Source organism: Pongo abelii, chromosome 4, assembly GCF_028885655.2.
Source record: "Pongo abelii isolate AG06213 chromosome 4, NHGRI_mPonAbe1-v2.0_pri, whole genome shotgun sequence".
NCBI lineage: Eukaryota > Metazoa > Chordata > Mammalia > Primates > Hominidae > Pongo > Pongo abelii.
The window spans coordinates 45,827,936-45,852,869 of record NC_071989.2 but is presented as its reverse complement, the minus strand read 5'-3'; the positions used below and the strand labels follow the sequence as shown (position 1 = coordinate 45,852,869).

The following is a 24,934-nucleotide window of genomic DNA, read 5'->3' as shown; positions in this document are numbered from 1 at the left end:
TTGTATTCAGTCTCTTTTTCAGAAGATTGTACAAAATGTGAAATGCATTAAAATACTATACTAAGCAATCAATCAAATACTAAAAAATTTGCACCTTTTTAATGTTCTTTCCTAGTCTAAACTTCTTTCGATTTCTATTCAAATCTATTTGATACCCAGAGTACTTCTACCAGCCAAACATGATACACAAAATGACTTAAGCCGGATGTTATCATCTCCTGTGCCATACAGAGGCAGTGTTCTACTAGTTCACTAGCATAAATACAGAAAGTCTACAAAGACAAAAAGAAAGCAAAAAAGTGATATTTTCTCTTACATGTTATTATAACACAGTGAATTAGAAATCTAAATAATTTATAGGAAATTAGTATTTTGATGCACAGCAGAGAATTACTTTTATTTCATGGTATCAGTTACTAAAGAAGGAAGCAGCTTTTGTTTAGGTTACTGTGAGAAGCTAAGTACAGTTTTGCCCATAAATTCTAGAAGCTCAGGTAAAGCACGTTACTTCAGAAATTTCTGTCATGAGTTCCTGATTAGCTCTGTGTCACTGCAATGTCAAGTTCAGTTTTAGAGGTCAGGAAAATATTTCTGAGTTGCAAAACGTTTGAAGCCATTTGCCCTACCTTATAAAAATGTCTGTTTATATAGGTGACAGTAATGTCAGGTGGACTTAAATGTTTGTAATCAGGGTTAACTAATGCCAGCAAAAATAGCATTGAGAAGTTGATATATCTCATACCCTAAGGATTATTAAAGGTATACAAATAATGTGCTAGGCCAAATCTAGTCTCCTAAGCCACACTCTTTCTGACATTGAAATTGGAAACAGAGTTGTCTATGTTCCTATGACAGGATGCATTACCAATAGTTTTCATCTTAACTAGGTGAAATAACTACTTAGCCATTCATAAACGCCCTATAAAGAAAACCAGGAAAATTCTACCGAATTAAAATTAATATGCTAAGTCCCCATTACTTTTACAATTTATTATAATATGTAAATGTGCATCCAGATGAAGGGACCTATTACCCAAGTAAATTTGCACTAAGATTCTTAAAACAGTTATTACACCACTGGGAAGTTCTTAATTGAGCTCTCAGAGAGTATACAAACAAGAAAAATGCAGAAAGGCTGGAACAGACAGATTCTAGAAAGTATGCCAAGACAATCTTTAAAAAGCTTGCATCTGTAAACTGCACTGAATCTGTTCTTTGGGAGTCCAATTTTATTTTATTTTGTATTTAACTTTATTTGCTTTATGAAATCAGCATGGGTACCTATAAGCATGTTAATTTTCTTCCTGATGAGTACAGGCATGTCTACATTGCAAAAAAAATGACCAAACCTTCCAGATAATTTTCTTTATTATAAACATTGCACAAAACCTCAGAGATATGTTATGTTCCTCAAAGAAAGTACATAAAACATTTGGCAAGTTCTATGACCAAGGCAAGATGCCTAACAGGTGAACCAATATTATCCAAAACTTAAGAAGATAACTTAGTGTGGGTTTTATGTTTATTCACTGTAATTGATGTATGCATAAGCATTTTTAAATCATTTTGCCTGAGCTGGAAACTCAATGTAGCAGGCACTATGAGGGATATTATAAGGTAACTGTATGGTTTCTGTCTTTAAAATGTCTTAAACCAGCTAGGGTGATAAAGCCATTATTTAGGAAACAGAAATTCAGTGAAATAAAATAAAATGAAATAGTGATAAACTAATACATACATAATTTCTAAGGTACCTAAAGTATAGTATGAGCTACAGATGACTAATTTTTTTCTATATGTATCCTTTATTTAAACACCCCCCATCCCCCCCAAAGACACATATACACACAGATATGGCAAATACACCAAAACTCTGTAACACCTAACAAAGGGCTGTGTTTGCTCAATAAGTAGATTTTCAAAATAACTTAATACTGTATCAAGAGAAAATTAATTCACAGAGAAGCACCTGCTCTATTCATATTGAATCTGGACATTCAATTCACGAAATCTAAGCCTCTTTGATCAGAAAGTTTACTCTTTTTTCATTGCTAAGGGTGTGCCATTTCTTAATTCTGTTATTCATACTAGAAACAGAGTATGGAGGCTTTAAAACAAGAGATTATTTTAAGTGTTTTTCATACTTCTTAATGACTATTTCTCCTCTCATGAATAACCTTCAGTTGTTCTTTTTCTCACTAAGAAATTATTGAGCACATGCAGCAAGGTAATGGCTGATGAGTTTTGAGTTGGTAATGAACAAAGTCCTTTATATAACTTTTGAAGGGACTTTTTTGTGCAAGTCTATATTTAGCCCTTAGTTTCTCCATAGGTGAATATGTCACATTAAATACAAAGGGAATTTTTATACGTGATTAAATCATTTATTTCATTAAGCATGTTGCTATTTGATTCAATTATTCAAGTCAGCTAACATTAAGCCCCTACTATCTGTCATGTAGGCACTGGAGATATAAAGATTAATGAGACTTTACAGATAAAATGTTGAATGAAGTCTAAGTTATTTACAGAGTTAAGGACAATAAAACTCTAGAGATATAATTGAGTTTTACATTTCACTGATAAATAAAGTCCACAGAATATAAATATGTGTCTAATTCTCACAAAGAAGAGCAAGTTGACTGAGACTAACACAGGACTCTAAATCCTCAGGCCAATACTACACCAAAAAAAGGATCCCTAAAATATCCCAAGCAACTGTGTGTGTGTGTGCGTGTGTGTGTGTGTGTGTGTGTGTGTGTGTGTGTGTGTGTGTGTACCTGAATCAGCAGGAAACCAAACATTACTGCTGTAGACAATGCCCCAAATAGCACTCTACCTCATTAACTGGCAAGAAAGACTTAATTAGAATATCAGTGTTGATCCCACAAACTACAAAAGGTAAAATAAGTACATTATCTTTTTAAACAAAGTGTAATGAAGAGGTAAGATTTGCTGAGCAGTAACATCTAAGTTTTACTGAGATGGCAATATAGAAAACCTTTGGGTTAAGAGCTCATAACACACGTACACATTTCTTCATGTAGGCTTTAAACAGTATTTTAAAAGCATCCTCCTTGAAGAATTTATTTTCTTACCAATGGTAGTATTTAACTGATTCAAGCCATGATTACTTAGTAATGCGTACCTATACTATGTAACATATGCTACATATGTTATATATTCATTATATGAGATCATCAGATGACAGAGGCCAGAAAATCATTTGTAAATAATGGTTTAGAAAAAATATGACTAAACTTATATCTATTCTCCAGTAAATCTGTTTTTAACATATCTCTAAAATGACTGTGCATACTGAGAATAGCTATATTCTTATTTCTAATTTTTAAACTTGTTTTTAAAAATTAAAAGTAATATATAAACACATGCTCTATGTAAAAATAATTCCAAGTAATTTCTAAGCATAAGGCAAATACATTTCTTATTTAAGATGATTCCCAGGACATGCCTTTATCTCATCCCTCTACAGAGACCCAATTAATAATAGTAAAAGAATAAAATATAAACTCAACCACAAAGTAACCTGATGCATGAATTTGTATTTGGGAGCAACCAGGAGATGAGACAGAGGGACATGTTTCTAGAAGACAGGAAATACTTTTGATATGAGTGAAGTGCCAGATAACATTGGTTCCATAGCCAGCAACCACGGCCCTTTCTTGTTAATAAAATCTTGTATGGCTGCCATCATATACTACTTCAGGGATTAAACCAGTATTTACCTAATTCAATCACTAACAGTAGTTACCTTATTCCGATTTACCAAATATTCAGTTTTAAATCCTTTCTTGCAGCTAAGGCTGGCCACATGATGCAGTTCTGATAATAAAATGCTAGAGAAAGTAAGTTAGGGACCTGTAGTACAACTTTTGCCTTCACAATAAAAAGAAAGAAATACAGGAAGAAAGTCTTTTGCTGTCTCCCCAAACTTTGGATGCTGTTGTGTGAGTATATGAATGTGTGTAGTTGTTGCCATCAACTTGTGATCATGAGAAGAAGGCCAAGGAAAACAAAGTATTGTGGGCACAGTGCCTTGGCATCATTGAAGTGCTGAACAAATGCTGGCCTTGCCTGCTCCCAAATTTTGTTTTGTAATATAATGACATTAATGTATTGGATAAACCAGTGCTATTCAGGTATTCTGTAGCCTGCAGTTAAATGTATGCTGGTGGTTACTGATGAACCTTGAAGGGAAAGTAGAGGGAACATGGAATATATGTACAAAGAACGGGAGCCAAGGAGACAGCAGGTATCCTGGAAGAATACTAAACAGGCTCTTAGTTAAGAGACAACAGTACCACAGAAGACAGAACAGAAAGCGGGTGACTTATGCTGACGGTAGGTATGAGACATCCCTCCCTCCATGTTGCAGAATAGTCTGTAGCCAACCATGTATCTGAGAATAGTGAGGGGAAATGTCAGTGGTTCTTTCATAAAGCAATTGAATGAGAGGGAGAACTAGGACAGTTAAGAAAGATGTCAGTGGCCTAGAGTAAAGCCCTCCTCATTCTGGTATTTAGAGAAATATGAGGACAAGCTCCCCGCCTATTTACCCTAATGAAAAACTTTAACAAATTCTGCAACACTACCAGAGTTTTTTATCTTCAAATGTGATTGGACATCAGTAGATTACCGAAAGAAAACATTCAACATGCAAGAGAAAGACCTAGAAAAAGAGACAAAACAATGATTCCAGAGTAAAGAGAAAGAGTTCAGAAAAAAATAAATTCAAATAAAAATATAATAAGTATAAAGATAAAAAATAAAAACAAAACTAATTTTCTTTTCACTTTGTATAGCTTTAATGCAACATATTTTACACATATAATTCATTAAAGTGTAGAATTCAAATATCTTTAAGTAAATTTACCAAGTGATGAAGCCATCACCACAAATCAGGTTTTAGAATATTTTCATCACCCAAATAAGATTCCTGTGCCCACTTACTGTTAATTCCCTTTTCCATCTTTTGCCTCAGGCAACCACTAATCTGTTATCTGTCTCTGTAGATTTGTATTTTCTGGATATTTTACATAAATGGAATCACACAGTATGTGGCTTCTCATGTCTGTCTTCTTTCATTTAACATTCCACACAAGATTTGAAACCGACACTTAGCTTTGTTTGCCATAATATGGCAATCATAAATTATAATTATATGGCATTAGTACTTTAGTGACACAGGAATTTAATTTTGGAATAGTATTCAAAATGCTTCTTTTAATTACCTTGTTTATATTATAGTAGCAGGTAAATTCCGTGGTATGGTAATTTGCTTTAAAATTGACCAAAATAGATTTATTTTCCTACACAGACACACACACATATTCAGGCACAAAAACATTCAGACAAACACACAGACTCCACAATATTATTTAGCAGGTTTACAACATTACTCTTCAATCTCGACATGAACAACAGCATAATTGATGGTTTAGGTGACATTTCCTAAAATCCTCTCTATCTTCCCAGACTGGTTCACGTGTCCTGCTCTAGTATTCTCAGAGTTTGCATATATGTGACATTGTTCTTACCAGATTGTATTCAAATGAACTCTGTATTAAGATAATGCTTCTATTTACTATCAGAATGTCATATAAAAGTAGATATGTTTGATTCATATTTTCAACTCTAACATCAATCAAGTACATGTGTCTACAGCATGATTTATTCAGTGTTTGTCAACATAAATAGAACTTCTTTAAATTAGCTAGAGTGTGAATTTAGACATTTAATATTATATTTACTTTATTTCCTTTTGTTAGGTGACTGTAAATTTTAGAAATACTTCTATCATTTCTCTTTTCAAATTTGTTATTTTGAAGCTAAATGTTTAAATTATTTCCAAATTAAAAATAATCAAAGCATACAGTAGTTCAAATCATAATTTTTGGAAAACAAAATGGAAAATTATCTTTTAATAGCTGGCCAATAATGAAATCCAAATTTGCAAATGTTTGTTTACCATATTTTGGAAATCTAAATTTCAGTAAGGAATTACCCTTAAAAGTCATTTAAATAGAGAGTCCCTCTGTAAATGTGGAATATCATTTTCTTCATACTGATCTCATTGGGAATATACAAACTACATTAGACATGCCTATATCTAAATCTCTGGTCTAGCTTTGTTTGATCATAGGACTTTCTAAGCCAATCTTTGGACTCATTTTGGCTTCTGTCTATATTATACCATCTGCTTTCTGCCTTCCAGAATTCATAAAATCGTCTTTCTAATCATCAACCCTTTCTTTTTTCAACTCCTTTGTGGACATTTTATTCCATTTTCTGCATCTCTTTTGTTTTTGTTTTTGTTTTTTTCTTTATTTCTTATTTCAGAGGATTGGAGTGGGAAGGGTAAGGTATACTGTGTTTCAGCCTTCCATTTAAACCAAAAGTCTCAACCGTGTTTTTTTGTTGTTGTTGTTGTCTTTCTTGAGACGGAGTCTCACTCTGTCGCCAGGCTGGAGTGCAGTGGCACAATCTCGGCTCACTGCAACCTCTGCTTCCCAGGTTCAACTGATTCTCCTGCCTCAGCCTCCCGAGTAGCTGGGACTACAGGCGCCCGCCACCAAGCCCAGCTAATTTTTGTATTTTTAGGAGAGACGGGGTTTCACCATGTTAGCCAGGATGGTCTCGATCTCTTGACCTCGTGATTCACCCACCTCGGCCTCCCAAAGTTCTGGGATTACAGGCGTGAGCCACTGCTCCCGGCCTTCTCAACTGATTAAAAAAAAAAAAAAAAAAAAAACATTATTTTAAGATTGAGTATTGGCAGTTGGATACTTTTGTCAGGAGGAATTTGCTGATATAATAGAAAATGCTGCTAATAATTGTTTTTTCACACCATGAGACTTGTTTTAAGTTGTGGGAAGCCTTAATGGCTTTTAAAAGAAAATGATCAAACAAGTCATTCTTCTTTGTTGTTTTTATAGAGATTTGCCTGCTGACCAAAGGACGTCGTACTGCCAGTGTTCGAGCTGATACATATTGTCGTCTTTACTCACTTTCCGTGGACAATTTCAACGAGGTCCTGGAGGAATATCCAATGATGAGGAGAGCCTTTGAGACAGTTGCCATTGACCGACTAGATCGAATAGGTACTCTAGTTTTCTACCTTCTTTATATAAAATTTAATCTCGTGGCATAATATAGGTTTGCAATTATAAGTCCCAAATGCAGTGGGGTGTGGTGACTCATGCCTGTCACCACATGACAAAGTGTGGTGACTCCATCACTTTGGGAGGCCGAGGCAGGTGGACCATTTGAGGTCAGGAGTTCGAGACCAGCCTGGCCAACATGGTGAAACCCTGTCTCTACTAAAAATACAAAAATTAGCCGGCTGTGGTGGCGTGCACCTGTAATCCCAGCCACTCAGGAGGCTGAGGCAGGAGAATCGCTTGAGCCTGGGAGGTGGAGGTTGCCATGAACCAAGATGATACCACTGCACTCCCGTCTGGGAGAGAGAGTGAAACCTTGTCTCAGAAAAAAAAAAAAAAAAAGTCCTACATGCCAGTTTATAGCTTGCTTGTTAATTTGTGTAGAAATAGCAATTAGCTGTATCCATATTTCTTGAGAGATCTGGGTCCCTATCTATCTCTTCTAAATATTCTGGGTTTATTTATTAATGTCTATTTTTGCTAGCTAAACAAACTGATTTCCCGACTGATGCCAAAACAATTTGAATCCTCAGGTAAAAAGCAATGATAAAAATTCTAGATAGCATTGAAATAGAACTAAAAATATGATACATTAGTCTATATTACAAACTAAGTTTTATCACTTTTTTTGTATTTTTGGATCAACTTTACATTTTATCTTTATATTAGGAATTGAAAATTTGCACATTTAAATTAATCTCAGCAGAGACATAGTAAAATGTTTGTAATATAGACTCAAGCAGAAAAAAAAGCCTTGATAGTAATGCCCTACATAGATGCTTTACCTCGAGAACATCAACATATTTTAAAGTCTTTTCTGCTACCAAATAAAAATATATATATACAACAATTAGGCCTTATTAGTTATGCTAGTTTGAAGATTTGCATAATTGCCATAGTAAAGTTAGCTTGGATTGGCTTGCTGTTAACATTCCTAGATATCCTGGAACATTATGTTATAAGGTAGTATGCATTCATTTTCCACACCTAAACCCTCTTTGCCACCCTCCCCTTCTCTGCTTTTTTTGGTCAGCTCGACTCTGCTCAACCTTCCTCTCTCTGTTGAGATATCACCTCCCTCTAGAAACCTTCTCTGACCTCCCACTCCCTACTAAGCCCAGTTCCTTGGATGTGTTCTCCTATAGCCTCTGAAGCTCCCCCATCACAGCACTGCTTTTATTACTGGCTCTAGAGATGCTAAGTTTGTCAATGTAGAGCTCATGTTTAATTCACCATTACATTCACAGTACCTAGTATACAATGAATATTTGTTGAAGAGAGGTAGGAAGGGAGGAAGGAATAAATGAACTCAAAAAAGATGGGGCTGGGATCACTTGTGATAAACAAGGAGGTACCTCAACTGCTTCATTCTTTTAAAGGTAAGGACTTCAGATTGATAAATTGTTATGTTGGCTTTTTTTCTGCACTTCACATTCACATCTTCCTTTCTCTCTATATTCGTAGGACAGCAGACTGCATAAAGATCTGAAAATAGATTAGAAGAAGTAAAGGCAGTATTTGGACATCATCATTAGATATAACAAACATATTAGAAATTCATATTGAAATCTTAGAGATTTAACAAGACCTACTCATTCAGGGAGACAATACCCACAAAAGAAGCAGACACTCCTGAAAGCATACTTACTTAATTGGAAAATAACTTCCCTCTTTGTAGTGTGTGAGTGTTTATGTTAGAGACAGAGACTAATTTCTAAGCAATGCGTTTCTTCCTAAACCAGCTAGACATCCTTAGAGAAAACATTAAAATCAGGATATTTCACTAGATAATTTCTGTTAATCTGATACAGCTTCACTTTCATCTTACTTATTGCAGTTAATTTTTTTTTTTTTTGAGACAGAATCTTGCTCTGTTGCCCAGGCTGGAGTGCAGTGGTGTGATCTCAGCTCACTGCAGCCTCCACCTCCCAGGTTCAAGCAATTCTCCTGCCTCAGCCTCCCGAGTAGCTGGGACTACAGGTGTGCGCCACCACTCCCTGCTAATATTTTGTATTTTTAGTAGAGATGGAGTTTCATCATGTTGGCCAGGATGGTCTTGACCTCCTAAACTCATGATCCACCCATCTCAGCCTCCCAAAGTGCTGGGGTTACAGGCATGAGCTACCGCGCCCAGCCTGCAGTTAATTTTTGTAACAATATTTACATGAAATGGTTCGTAATCAATACAGGCAATGCAATTTCTAATAAGCACTAAGCAATTGAATTTTTGATCTTTATAAAATAGTAAGAGTGTATTAAAAGTTACATTATTTTTCCCAAGGTTAAAGATACTTAGATTAAGATATTTTGACTGTTCACATAATCAGAAAGAAACATTATGCTTCTCGGTTTTGTGGCCATTGCATATAGATGTATGCTGCAGTTAGTTAAGCAAATATGCTAAATAAGCATTTATATTTATTACTAATGTAGGAGGTTTTGTTCTTTGGGAAATTAGGACAGTCTGTAAGTAGGGAGAGGTAACTATTTTGGCAGTCATTTAAGATGATTGCATTCCCAGCAGTCAATGAAATTACAACATATATTTATTTTCAAAAATATATTTTGTTACTTTTAATGTGTTACTTTATTTAGCAATATCGCAAATTGATTCACTTTTCAGTTACCATATTCACTTGGCTATTAGTGTATCAATGATGCCATAGAAAAGTCACTACTTTCCCCTTCTTTCACCAATCGACTATTCATTCTAACCATTATTATGCCAGAGACTGTCTAATATTGCAAACCACTCAGAAGATGATGCCAGGAAAAGCTAAAATTTATTGAGGTCTTAGAGGGAGCTGAGAGCTTGCAATGCACTATGCCCTTGGTCCTCACAACAACCATTCAGAAGAGGAAAGATCATAAAGTCGATCTCAATCTTGGCTGCATTTAAGAATTCCCTGGGGAGGCCAGGCGTGGTGGCTCACGCCTGTAATCCCAGCACTTTGGGAGGCTGAGGCGGGTGGATCACAAGGTCATGAGATCGAGACCATCCTGGCTAACACGGTGAAACCCCGTCTCTACTAAAAATACAAAAAATTAACCGGGCATGGTGGCGGGCACCTGTAGTCCCAGCTACTCAGGAGGCTGAGGCAGGAGAATGGCATGAACCCGGGAGGCAGAGCTTGCAGTGAGCTGGGATGGTGCCACTGCAACTCCAGCCTGGGCATCAGAGTGAGACTCCGTCTCAAAAAAATAAATAAATAAAATAAAATAAATAAATAATAAATTTAAAAAAAAGAATTTCCTGGGGAAATTTGCTTTTAAACTACTGAAATCCAGAACCCATGTATGATTATTTAGATTTAATTCGTAGGGAACAAGTGGATGTTAGTATTTTTTAAAGCTCCAGAGATAAGAAAAGTATCCAACTAGGACTGAGAATGACTGGTGTAGGACACTGGGTCAAAAGCAAACCTTGATACAGTCCTCCTCAGATTTGCATTTGGGAATCACCTGGGGATCTTAGTAAAATGCAACATCTGATTCAGTAAGTGGGGTCAGGCCCAGGAGGCTGAGTTTCTAGCAAGCACACAGATGAGACAGAGGTAGTTGGTTCATTTTCCATAGCAGGGATGTGCAATCACTTTTTTGTGTGTATGGTCTTTCTCAGCCCTGTTACCTGCCAACCATGTTTTCTTTGTTTTCTTGGGCACTGTTCTTACTCTTCTCAGGTCCTGATCTCCTTTCAGGTAAAATGAGATTATGAACACACCTATCTGACAGGGTTGCGGGTTACATAAAATCATCTACCTAAGGTCTTTTGTAGAGTGCTTATCACATAGTACGTGTTCAAATGTTCTCGCTTATATCTCCATGGTCCTTTCTTGAAAAAGTAACTTTAAAATCAAATGTTGATTCCAAGCCCATCCTATTCCAAAAGCCCTTTCTTCCCCCATTCTTCAAGGTGGCCCTCATGTTAAATATCTCCATTTCTTCTGTAAAGTGGCTCTTTGCCATATTACAGGCCGTTCAACTTGAGTAGAAGGTAAGAGTTCCCAGAGAAATACAGGAAGTGTGAAAGGTAGGAGCCACATTCGTATTTGGTGTGTAAAGGTGAGTGACTGGCTTTTTAAGCCTCTCCTGTGAAGCGCAGCTATACTTCTGTTTGCAGGAGCCACTCTCACTTGGCGTTGTCATCAGTCATTGGTAGGCTTTCTAAGTGCCTATCTTTCTTTTGCTGACAGGAAAGAAAAATTCAATTCTTCTGCAAAAGTTCCAGAAAGATCTGAACACTGGTGTTTTCAACAATCAGGAGAACGAAATCCTCAAGCAGATTGTGAAACATGACAGGGAGATGGTGCAGGCAATCGCTCCCATCAATTATCCTCAAATGACAACCCTGAATTCCACATCGTCTACTACGACCCCGACCTCCCGCATGAGGACACAATCTCCACCGGTGTACACAGCGACCAGCCTGTCTCACAGCAACCTGCACTCCCCCAGTCCCAGCACACAGACCCCCCAGCCATCAGCCATCCTGTCGCCTTGCTCCTACACCACCGCGGTCTGCAGCCCTCCTGTACAGAGCCCTCTGGCCGCTCGAACTTTCCACTATGCCTCCCCCACCGCCTCCCAGCTGTCACTCATGCAACAGCAGCCGCAGCAGCAGGTACAGCAGTCCCAGCCGCCGCAGACTCAGCCACAGCAGCCGTCCCCGCAGCCACAGACACCTGGCAGCTCCACGCCGAAAAATGAAGTGCACAAGAGCACGCAGGCGCTTCACAACACCAACCTGACCCGGGAAGTCAGGCCCCTCTCCGCCTCGCAGCCCTCGCTGCCCCATGAGGTGTCCACTCTGATTTCCAGACCTCATCCCACTGTGGGCGAGTCCCTGGCCTCCATCCCTCAACCCGTGACGGCGGTCCCCGGAACGGGCCTTCAGGCAGGGGGCAGGAGCACTGTCCCGCAGCGCGTCACCCTCTTCCGACAGATGTCGTCGGGAGCCATCCCCCCCAACCGAGGAGTCCCTCCAGCACCCCCTCCACCAGCAGCTGCTCTTCCGAGAGAATCTTCCTCAGTCTTAAACACAGACCCAGACGCAGAAAAGCCACGATTTGCTTCAAATTTATGATCCCTGCTGATTGTCAAAGCAGAAAGAAATACTCTCATAAACTGAGACTATACTCAGATCTTATTTTATTCTATCTCCTGATAGATCCCTCTAGCCTACTATGAAGAGATATTTTAGACAGCTCTGGTCTACACGTGAAATGTAAAAATATATATACATATACTATAAAATATATATCTAAATTCCCAAGAGAGGGTCAAAAGACCTGTTTAGCATTCAGTGTTATATGTCTTCCTTTCTTTAAATCATTAAAGGATTTAAAATGTCGTTGTAAGATTATTTATTTCTAACCTACTTTTACTTAAGTCCTTTGATATGTATATTTCTCTATTTTATGAAGAGTTCTTGGATTCAATGGAAACAAAACTGATTTTAAAAAGGCAACTCAAATGAACTAGCAAATAGCACCAATCAACACTTTCTTTCATTAGCTGTGTCTCTGAATCTAAATTGTTAATCATTAATGATGGAGAATTAAATAACAAATCCCATTTTATAGATCTAAATTGTATTTCGGTGCTTTCAATTTCAAATTAGGTTAAGGAATGCACTACTTGCTTGGCCACCGTAGGAGACTAGCATTGCCACTGTTAAAAATATCACTAACCTCAAACATGTTCATTGATCTTTCAGAAAGCTGAGGGAAAATTAATATTTGTCTTCATGTGTTATCGGACTTTTACCAAGACTCGATCAATGTTAGTTGTAAATAACTTTTTCAACCCAAATAAAAATAGCTATTCTGTGTTGTATGAAGGTAAAAGTCATTGTTTAAGAATTTAGTTTTATTGCTTCACTTCAAAACTTAGAGTTTTAAATTTTACAAAACTTGATTGTGAGAATTATTCAATTGTAATGCAATGGCTTGAAACCTACAATATTATTTTAACCTGCAATGTTTTATGCAAAATTGTATGCTCGAATCTACAAATTGCTTGTATTACACCAAAAATCATTACTTTTCTTTCTTCTTGCCATAATCAAGCATCTGAAAATAGTCCCTGCATGCTTCTGGGGAAAAAAAAATAGGTTCAAATCAGTCATTGTAGAGAAAGGGTTACAGTATTTCTCATTTCTAGAAAAGCATAACAATTCATTAATTGCCTATCTTATAATTCCTATAAGGCTGACTTGGATCTCTGACTTAAGTCTAGAAGTGAGGTTTTCACTTTTATTTAATATTATTGCTATTATTATTTAAATAATTATTTGTAAACCACAGCTTGATTTGGAGTTAAGTGTTGTCTGTGTCTTCACTGTAGCTGATAATTTACTATGGTGTTAATTTAAAGAAATAAATTCAATACAGCATCACGTCTGTTTGGGAACACACATTTTGCTCTATGTATATTGTAACTAAATGGTTAGTAAACTTTAAGGCATGCGGTGACTAACGTAGCCCTTAGATAGGAGGTTTGTCATTTTTAATGTGTTGAAAATAGTACAAACATGGTGACAGAAAGCAGGGGTAAAGCTGAATGTCTATGAGCGTTGTTTGTCTGTTTTCTTAACTCTTTACATGATCTGTGAGCACCTGCTTCTCCTCAAAGAACTCCCTTAGTAATCATTTGTGCCTAATGCATCCCACACATGTGGAGTATGACTGGAACACAATTGAAAGATTCCTAATAACCGGCTTCGGTAAATAACCCAAGTTAAGAGCATGACCTAAAGTGGAGGTCTTCAGTATCTCTGGCACTGGCAATACATTTAAGAACATACAGAGATCACACATTATGTGGGACAGGGCCTGCAGATAGACTTGAGGACAGAAAACAAAAACAAAAGCAAAAACTCTAAAGTGGATCCTTGCTGCCTGTTATGCCTTTTGTGGATATAATACCTATAATACCAAAATGAGTTGTTATGTTTAATTTCAAACAAATCCCAACTGGTGTGGAAGTAATTAACTGCTAGTTGATGTAATGTAATCATCAATATGCTGGTGACATATGATGGCATGTCAGGAATACTGTTGTAAGAAAGGGATTGTTCAGTCTACCTAGAACCTATGGGAAAGCTGCAAGACCATTTACATATCAGTACAAAACTCCTTTATTTTATTAAAATATGAGAATTAACTTCAATTTATTAAGATTATGTATTGGTCCTTTAAATTATTAAAGGTTTACATTTGATAGGATTAATGGATTTGGTAGTGAAATATTTTTATATATATAAATTTTTGGTTTTTTATTTTGAGCACTATTGGGAAACATAAGCAAAATTGAAATGCATGGTCTTTCAGTGCAACCATACAATTTTTATTCACTTTGTAATAGAATGGACAAAAAAACTAAGGTTTATATGTTAAACTAATAAAATGGTACAGGGTAAATTATATACATATATGTATGAATGTATATATACTTAGATTAAGAAAAAAATGACTCACATTCCTGTAATATAAAGGTCCATTGCTAATTGAAAAGTGACCTCTTTTCTCTGTACATAGTGAAGCCCGTATGTATGGAGTTTTAATCTGTACAGAAAGAAATGTATTATTCATTGGTCTTTCTGCTGCTGGAAAGATAATAGAATAGCTGATTCTTACAACAACTGTATGATCAGGGATGAGTTAGAGTATTTCTTTTGTCTTTGCTCAAAGCCATACATATATAAATATATATAAAGATTATTAATAAATTCAACAAAAAATAAACTACAATCACGAATATTTTATTTTATCAATATATGCTAATCAAGTTTTATTTTATTAATGAGTACAGCTTTGCCTCTATTTTTACATCATAAAATTTCCAAGAGCTTATACTTGATAATCACATAAAATCAATTATATTCTATAATTCTGGAATGAGAGGACTTTAAATAGAACATGGATTTTTCAACCACTTCTTTGTTTTACCTTTTCCGTATAGTAAAATATGAGCTTATTTTCTTTTTTGCTCTGTGCCTTTTTAGAATGTGGTTGTTCTCCAACTTAAAAACACAGCCATTTTATGTAATTATTGGATATACGGATGAGAAATAATTTTCCTGTAATAATGGTAAATGATTGCCCTGTAATATATTTATACAAACCTATTTTGTTATAATAGTTCTATGACATACCTATTTTCTTACAATAGTTTTATAACATACCTATTTTTTTATAATAGGGCCTTGGGCTCTATTATAACAAAACAGGTTTATATAAATACATTCATATTTATAGCCTTAATCAAAATTGGTTTGTATAGTAGGCCCAAGGCCCTATTATAACAAAATAGGTTTGTATAAATATATTCATATTTATAGCCTTGGGCCCTGCAAAGGTATTTGGATAGTGATAGAACCTCCCCACACGTGGGTTTTAAATGATACCTAAAAGCCTGAGATAGAGTTTATCATAATGAGAATAAGTAGTAAAGCATTCCTGAAAACAAGGAGGATAAATAGTAGCAATGGCAATATATTCTATTCACCAAAAAAATAGCTTGTCTCCAGGTCTGGATGACCTCTTCTTAAGTGAACAATTCCCTGATGAATGCTGTTCCACTTTAAAGAGATGGTTATTTTGCAATTTATAAACTTAACTGAGCATACTATTTTCAGGACACTACAAAGTACATAGTCAAGTTATTACCGTCATTCCTATAGGACAGCGAATGATTTAAACAATATGACATGTTTAAAATTTTAGATGATTTATTTCAAATCCTGAATTATGTATACTTCAAATTATGAGCAATCTCTATTATCTTTCAGGACTATTTAAAAAATCTCCATACCTCCTCTTTCAGCTCAGGTTTTTATATTTGTTAATTTTACTATGTCACTTTGCGTCTATGGCCCTCACTTGCACCGTTTATAATGTTAAGCTGTTTGAATGACATCTCTCTCCATTGTATCTTTATCTTTTTAGAACATGTGCCATAAAACCCATGTGGTTATTTTGTTCATATGCACTACAACTAGCAAACTTTTATTATATGTTCACCTACTTTAAAAAGTACTCATACTGTACCATGGGAAAGAAACATGGGCCTTATAGAATTGAACGCTGAGCTATTTTGAGTCCTGAAAAGAATGGCCAAAAATTTAAGGAACTGTGGTTGCTGCATGCACCAAATTGTAGCACATACAAATAAGTAAAATACAGTTCTATAACTGTATTCAATGTGGTTATTTTCAAGGAAAAATAGGATAGAAATTTTCTTTGAAAGATTTGCTGTTGTACTTAGGGACGTATACCTGCTATTACCCCTCAAAAACAATGACTTTCTTAAGCAATTTCAATTTTTTTCCTTTTTAACAACCCTGCACTTGCACAACCCTGCCTCTCTTGCCTCACCCTAATGCTGACCCTGCTTCCAATTCAGGCTTTGACAGGGACAAATGGAGATTTTAAGGTTTTTTAATGAGAGAAGCCTTGCTGACATTCCCCACGTCCCACCTTGAAAATTGTTTACAGATGATCTTAAAGGAACCTACAGATAATGCTCTGAATTTGTTTCCAAGGTCCTTGATGTGGAGAGAATGAGTAATACATTAAATGCTGGGGAAATAATTATCATTTAGTGAAAAATTAAGCATGCTTTTCTAAAATGTGGATGTTTAACAGAGCACAGCAATTGGGAACACTGGCAGTTCAATGCAGCTGAAGTGTCTCACAGGGTGAAGAGGAACCCAGATCAAGTGGGAAATAGGGATTTCAAAAACCTTCTGAAAGGCTTTTAACATCAGGGCAAAGGTTTTACAGTGTTGTACTTTATATTCTTAATTTAAGCTTATCAACGGGGAGGATTCACACTGAAATGTCTGTTTTGCTAATGTAACAAGGAATAAAATAATTTATGACAGAGCAAAAACTGGGAGCTACTTACAACCCCACCGTGCCTTGTGAGGATGCTGGGTCCTAAGGAAGGTCCTATGTTTGCTAAATAGAGTAATGGGAATAGGAAACTGAAAGTTTACTTGCTTTGCGTAAGATAAAGAATATATTGTGGCAGGGAAGGGGTACAAGAAGATAAGAGCTAGAACCTGTGAGAAGGGAAAGAAGTGATAAAATAATTTTGGCTAAAATAAAGCAAGTTCTCAGGCCAGGCGTGGTGGCTCATGCCTGTAATCCCAGCACTTTGGGAGGCCAAAGTGGGAGGAATGTTTGAGGCCAGGAATTGGAGACCAACCAGGGCAGCATGTCAAGACCTGGTCTCTACAAGAAAAAAAATTTTTTTTAATTGACCAGTATATACTTATATACCTGCAGTGTTTAGAAAGCCTGACTACAGGTGGTATATTCCTGTAGTCCTAGTTATTCAGAAAGTTAAGGCAGGAGGATCGCTTGAACTCAGGAGGTCAAGGCTGCAGTGAGCCCTGTTCTGCTGCACTCCAGCTTGGGGGACAGAGCAAAACCCTTTCTCAAGAAAAACTCAAACAAACAAAAAAGTGAAGCCAGTTCTTTAATTTCTATTGGAGATATCACACACACTCCAAAGACTGGCAAAGGTCACACACACTCCAAAGACTGGCAAAACATTCTTTGGAGCTATTTTATTTCTAATATAACATCAATTGCCATTTACTCCCAAAAGGAGACATCTTTTTTTTTTTTTTTTTTTTTTAAGATGGAGTCTGGCTCTGTCACCCAGGTGGGAGTGCAATGGCAGGATCTTGGCCCACTGCAACCTCAGCCTCCCAGGTTTAAGCAATTATCCTGCATCAGCCTCCCGAGTAGCTGGGATTACAGGTGCCCGCCACCACGGCTCGCTAAATTTTTGTAATTTTTAGTAGAGACAGGGTTTTACCATGTTGGCCAGGCCGGTCTCGAACCCCTAACCTCAAGTGATCCGCCTGCCTCACCCTCCCAAAGTGCTAGGATTACAGGCCTGAGCCACCGCACCCGGCCCTTCTATTTTTTTCTATGTAGTTGTTTCAATAATACCATATGAGCAGAGAATACTATTTATTTATTCAATTGAAGAAATCTGAATAAATCAGTAAATATAATAATTCTTCAAAAGAGATGGACCATTTTATGTTTCCAATAGATTATATAATTGAATTCAAGTAACGTAGAGTTATTCAGACTTTTTTTTTTGAAATAACGGAATTTTGCAAAAAACAGGTTGTAATTTTGCCAGACTGACCATCGTTTTCTGCAGAGAATATTCAGATGTGTAGAGGCAAAGAGATTTCCTTGAAAGGTTTTTATTTCCTGTTAAATTCGTGAGGAAAACTCCTGAGAAAGGAAAGATTTACTTTTGAAGGAAGAAAGAACATAACCCAAAGAAATTCGAAAGATCCAAAAAGAGTTTTCCAAATGTATTCTCATTTCTTTCTCATATTTGTTCAAGGTCTTAGTTTCCAAGCATTTAAAATTAAATCTTGTTTGCCTAACTCTTCTAACATCTATTACCAACCTAACATATTACAATTCTGTTTAAAATGTGCAGCTCTAAATGTCCTTGCTTGCCTCACTATGGAAAGTGTGGTGCATGGAACTGCAGCGTCAGTATCACCCAGAAATTTGTAAGAAGTGCAGAGTCCTCGGCCTTACCCTGTACCTACAGAAGTCTGCTTTTGGGCAGGATCCCCAGATGATTCATATGTGTATTAATATTGAAAAGATTGGAACTAGTAAGTCCTAGAGGAGGTAAATTTTAAGGGCTTTTTAAGGGAACTTCCAAGTGTGAAGACATTTCCGGAGATGACAAGTCAACATAGCATGAGATCTTGGCTAGACAAGCAAAGCGAGAGAACATTAAATAAACACAAGCAGCGACAAACCACCTATGTCATAATTTTATCCTGGACCATCCAAAGTTTACTCTTGGTCATGCTGTCTAACCCAGCCTGCCTCCTGGCACTTGCTAGTTAGAAACAGGGAAGAGAAAACTAATATGTGTTAGGCATTATAATTTCCTTATGTCACATAAATTTTGGTGCCATAGCTAGCAATGTTTCTTAATATCACATCAGTACAATGTGTCCATTGCCTTCTGTAACATTTTTAATGCTATCAATAATACACTCACATTGTAAAAATAAATGAATGTGGTCAATATTTTGCAAAGAGCTTCTCTTCATCAGCTATATCTATATACCTGCAGTGTTCAGAAAGCCTGATTACAAAAACTGGCTCTACTGCTTATGTCTTGCTCTACTTGCTTATTCTACCCGTGGTAGAATTATATAGTCATATTGTGTCCGGAGTTGGTTCCTTCCAGTGGATTCATGGTCTCACTGACTTCAAGAATGGAGCCATGGACCTTTGCAGTGTTACAGCTCTTAAAGATGGCACGGACCCAAAGAGTGAGGAGCAGTAACAGTGAAAGAACAAAGCTTCCACAAGTGGAAGGAAACTGCAGCGGGTTGCCGCTGTTGGCTGGGGGTGGCCAGCTTTTATTCCCTTATTTGTCCCCTCCCATGTTCCATTTTTGTCCTGTCAGAGTGCCCTTTTTCAATCCTCCCTGCGATTGGCTACTTTTAGACTCCTGCTGATTGGTGCATTTTACAGAGCACTGACTGGTGCATTTTACAGAGTGCAGTTTGGTTCATTTTACAATCCTGTTGCTAACTACAGAGCACTGATTGGTGTGTTTTACATTCCTAGCTACAGAGTGCTAATTCCTGCATTTTACAAACCTCTTGCTAGCTACAGAATGCTGATTGGTGCGTTTTACAATCATAGCTACAGAGTGCTGATTGGTGCATTTTACAATCCTCTTGTAAGACAGAAAAGTTCTCCAAGTCCCCACTCGACCCAGGAAGTTCCCTGGCTTCACCTCTCAATATTACATCTGCTTTCATGACTGGAAAATGGAGATTGGAATAGTTTCTACTTTACAGGGTGGCTATGAAGATTAAATGAGATAAATTTTACAAAAATTTATTCCAGTTCTTGGCCCCCATTAAACATTCTAAGAGCAATGAGCAGAATTTTCTAAGTCACCCCGGGCCACCTGGGCAATAACTTAGGTGGGACTGACCTCTCACACCTTCCCAGTGGAAGGGACTGTGCATGCAATTCCAGCTTCACTAAAGAAGCAGCCTTCCACCCACTGACATTCCTCCTAGCCCATGATCTCCAGGTATTTGGCAGCTAATATTTCTAGATGACGTCTGTGAACAGCTGACACCCTATATCCAGTTTTCTTGGTGCCAAGTAATCTGATTACTGATGAGGCTGGTTTTTCCTCTCTGTCCTGTAAATGGTAAAATATCAGGAAGCCAGTATCCTCAACTAGCACCTCAGCCCCAGCAAGCTGCTCCATGAAGAGAGAGGGTTGTATCATGAGCCTACTTCTTAACATATATCACATGACAGTAAAATTTGTCCTGGTGACAAATTTGAAGCCTAATGCGAGAGAAGTTTGGGTCCAAGCAGGACATAATGTATGACATGGTGGATGTCATGCGTGTCTTACTATAGCATCTATGACATGCTATATTAAACATTATTATAATCACATCTTTTGAACAATTAGAATCTGCACTTGAGTGCAATAGTCATCTTGTCGTTTGTAAACTTGATAATGATAAAGTATAAACACATGCGCACACACACACACACACACACACAAACACGCATGCATTTGGTTACACACAGAGAGCCTTGTCTTTTACATAGCTTATTTAGGTAGGGACAGGTTTCTGAACGGTGTCACATGCAAGTGCTTTCCTTTTTGTGGGAGGTACAGATCCCATTAAAGAGCCAAATGCCTATACAATGCCCTGAGAGATATGGCAGCTGTGTAATTGTTCTTTAGCTGTCTAAGTGTAGTCCAACTCTTCTGGCATGCAGCAATCATCCTGCCCCTAGGAATTTGACCTTTCTGTACTGTACTTTAAATTCAGCCTCATTGCTAGACAGCAAGAAGATAAGGAGGTGATGCAAGTTTTTTTTTTTTTTTTTTTTTTAACTTACGCTTTAAAATCTCCTACTACAATTACAGGAACACAAAATCTTTTGGGCTGCTAGGCTCCACAAGAGATCATCTGGACTCAGTTCTTAAAGCTTTGTTCATAGCAGGATCTGAGATCTAAACTTCTAAACTATTATTTCATGATTTGTATTTTTTTTAAAGGTAGGGGAAAAAAAACTCCCACCTCATGTCAGAATACTTTAATGTTCCTGTGATGAACATTGTTAAAAAATCCGTAGACAAGTGAAAAAAGTACAAGACTGAAATAATCAAAGAACTGTGAAGTTTGAAAATTGAAGCTTCCAGCAGTTTCAGATCAGCTGCATCCAATTAATCAGATGCTTGGCCCAACAACACATGCCTTGAGCTGTTTATTTCATGCACTGTTTATCGCTAAAATAGATATTAAAGCTAAAGAGATTTAGAAGAAAATAGATGGTCCGTTAGGAGAAAAGAATTACTTTAAAATTTTCCTTTATAAAAAAAGATTAAACCAGATTACATTTAGTTGCCAGTTGAAGAATAAATTTTATAGTAGTGATATAACTAAAAAAAGTGTTGTTTTTAAGGGAAACAATTCACTGCATATGTCAATTGTAACACTTTGTGATTTTGTTTGCCTATTTTTTGTCTTAAAGTCCTACTATAGGTTAAAATTTTGACTTTGGGCATGTCATGAAAGGCTAAATAGATTCAATGCTCTTAACATGTCTGGCTTTCTAAGACTCTGCTCAATCATTAATATTTCATTTATTTATTTAGCACACTTCTTTCTTCAGCTATGTGTTTCTGCTCATTGTACATATGCAAAATCTACAATTTATATTTTAGCTTTGACATGATAAAAGTGAGTTCTTCTTTGAACCCTCCAGCTACCATTTTCTGTATTATTCCATCTTTTTACACTCTTTCAGTTCTTCTTCCAAAAATGAATATCACTAAAAACTTATTGTGAGTTAATTAACTTCTGAATTATCCCAGGTATTTGCACTTTAAAATAAAATGCCATCATTAAAAAAGAAACAAAAAAATACAAAAATAAATTGGCTACTAACTCTTGGACACCAGTAAGTGCTCTCAGCTTAAAAATAAGCATTTCACTAAATAATTTGTAGGATTTCTTCTAGATCTAAGATTCCGAAACTTGAAAACTCTTGCTCTTGATGGGTGGGAGAGTTTATGTCACCACTGTGATTTGCTGGAACTTTATGTTGCTCAAATGTGCATCCACCACCTACAGAGTCTGCAATAAAGCAAGTTTAATAAGTGTCTGTTGAGCATCCAGGTACATGAAGAAAGTAAACACTTGAAATAAATAGTAGCAAAATATAACTAAAACAGTTCAAGACACAATCAAAAGGCGTGTCATAGGGAGTCATAATTTCAATTAAATTATACAAATGAGAATTGTCACAGCAATTATTATTTGGGCAATATAGATAGAGGGAGAATGTATAGAATCATTAAGTACTAGAATGTTTGCGCTATTAATTGTCGTTAGAAATGAGTTTGTTAAACTGTCTTGAATGACAGAAGTAAAAACAGACCTGGAGCCCCAGCATCACAAGAGATCTCATGAAGATTCAGGACTATAATTCACCTGATCACTGATGAGGCTGGCCTTTCCTGTATTTACTGTAAATGGCAAAATATCAGGAAGCCAATATCCCTCCACTCATCAAGGTTTTCTATGAAAAGAGAGAATGGTATCATGAGCCTACCTCTAACACCTACAGAGTCTGCAATAAAGCAAATTTATGATTATTTGTTGAGCATCTAGGTACATGTAGAAAGTAAACACTTGAAATAAATAGCAGCAAAATATAACTAAAACAGTTCAAGAGAAAATCAAAAAGAGTGTCACAAGAAGTAATAATTTCAATTAAATTATACAAATCAGAGTTGTCATAGCAATTATCATTTGGGCAATATATAATAGAGGGAGAATGTATAGAATCATTTGAGCTATAAGGGTCCCTAGAAATGAGAAACTAGAGATTTACTGTACTTTGAGGTTGTTATAATCTAGAGTGGTTTTATGGAATTCTAGATAGACAAGCGTAATTGAGAAAAATAGAAATGAGGGAAAAGTTGGAATGTTCCAGGATTTTTGCTACATACAGAACCTAAAGGCAAGAATGTAAATTCTAAATGCATATAAGTGCTAGATGCATATGATATCTGACTGGAGGGAGTTTTGTTTTTATGTTTGTTTTGTTTTATTTTATTTTGTTTCTACAGAGGAGAGGCCCTAGATTAAGGAAAACCTTAATTATGACCTTTAAAATGTTCATCCTTACCAAGTCAGAAGCAAGGAGCCATTGACAGCTTTTGAGTAGAAAGCCAGTAAGACAAAAACAGTACTTTTAGAAAGAATATCATTGTAGATGATGAATTCGATGACAGAAGCTGGAATCTCATGGAAAAGTTAACAGATTAGTGCAGAGCTTCTGGCAAAAGTTTAGTTTTAGTTTGCCACCTGAACTTTATTGGGAGTGATTTTTGTTTGTTTTGTTTTGTTGTTGTTTTGTTTTTTGTTTTTGTTTTTGTTTTAAGCCGGAGTCTCGCTCTGTCACCCAGGCTGGAATGCAGTGGCGCAATCTTGGCTCACTGCAAACTCCACCTCCTGGGTTCACGGCATTCTCCTGCCTCAGCCTCCCGAGTAGCTGGGACTACAGGCGCCCGCCACCATGCCCAGCTAATTTTTTGTATCTTTAGTAAAGACGGGGTTTCACCACGTTAGCCAGGATGGTCTCGATCTCCTGACCTCGTGATCCACCTGCCTCGGCCTCCCAAAGTGCTGGGATTACAGGCGTGAGCCACCGCACCCGGCCAAGAGAGTGATTGTTTGTACAAATGATATTTCAAAACCTGAAACATAGTGCCAGTTACATAGCAGGTACCCAATAAATGTTGGTTGAATAAATGAGTTGAAGTATAATCATCATAAATACCCCACTAAAAGAAGTTTTTAAAATCATGTAGTGTCTCTCACTATTAGGAATTGTTTTTGCTATTTCTCTTAAAAAAACAATTGAACTCATGGAGATAGAGAGTAGAATGACGGTTATCATAGGCTGGGAAGGGCGTGGGGGGCTACAGGGGGAAAGTGGGGATGGTTCATGGGTACAAAAAAAATAGAAAGAATGAATAAGATCTAGTATTTGATAGCATGATAGAGTACTACAGTCAACAATAATTTAATTGTACTTTTAAAAATAATTAAAAGAGTATAATTGGATTGTTTGTAACACAAAGGATAAATGCTTGAGGTGATGGAGATCCCATTTTCCCTGGTGTGATTATTACACACTATATCCCTGTATCAGAATACTCCATATACCGCATAAATATATATAATTACTACGTACCCACAAAAATCAAAAATTAAAAAATTTTAAAAAAAATAATTGGGGGTAATATTGCTATTCTAGAATATTGAAATGCATCAAAATTCTTTGAGATAAAGTCTTTCATCAAATCTTGTTTAGCATTTTTGACAACACAAGCTAGCTTCCAGAAAATAATTCTAGGGCTCAAAATAACTGGTAAAACTGAGGTTAAAATTTTCAAAACCAACTATGAATAAAATGATATCTTCCTGTGAACTGATATTCCCAAAAATGATAATTGTTGAATCATCTCAGAGAAGAAGCATAACATTTAAGTTTTCCACCAAAAAAATAAATCATTAGCCAGATAACGACACCCAGTTTGGCATAGTTGACTATAGATTCATATTTTTCTTCCTTTTTTAAAAACAATTTTGAGATAGTCTTGATATGTTGCCCAGGCTGGAGTTC

The 24,934-nt window shown here is 36.5% G+C and overlaps 1 protein-coding gene across 1 annotated transcript in view; it reads left to right on the top strand.

Annotated features, from left to right (window-relative positions):
* Window positions 1-19,270, top strand: part of HCN1 (hyperpolarization activated cyclic nucleotide gated potassium channel 1) — a 424,192-nt gene extending 404,922 nt beyond the window's left edge. The window contains exons 7-8 of the mRNA XM_002815543.6: window positions 6,957-7,121; window positions 11,375-19,270. Of these exons, the coding sequence (XP_002815589.3) occupies window positions 6,957-7,121; window positions 11,375-12,264 (1,055 nt within the window). The 3' untranslated portion in view covers window positions 12,265-19,270. The remainder of the gene's footprint in view (window positions 1-6,956; window positions 7,122-11,374) is intronic.
* The last annotated feature ends 5,664 nt before the right edge of the window (window positions 19,271-24,934 follow it).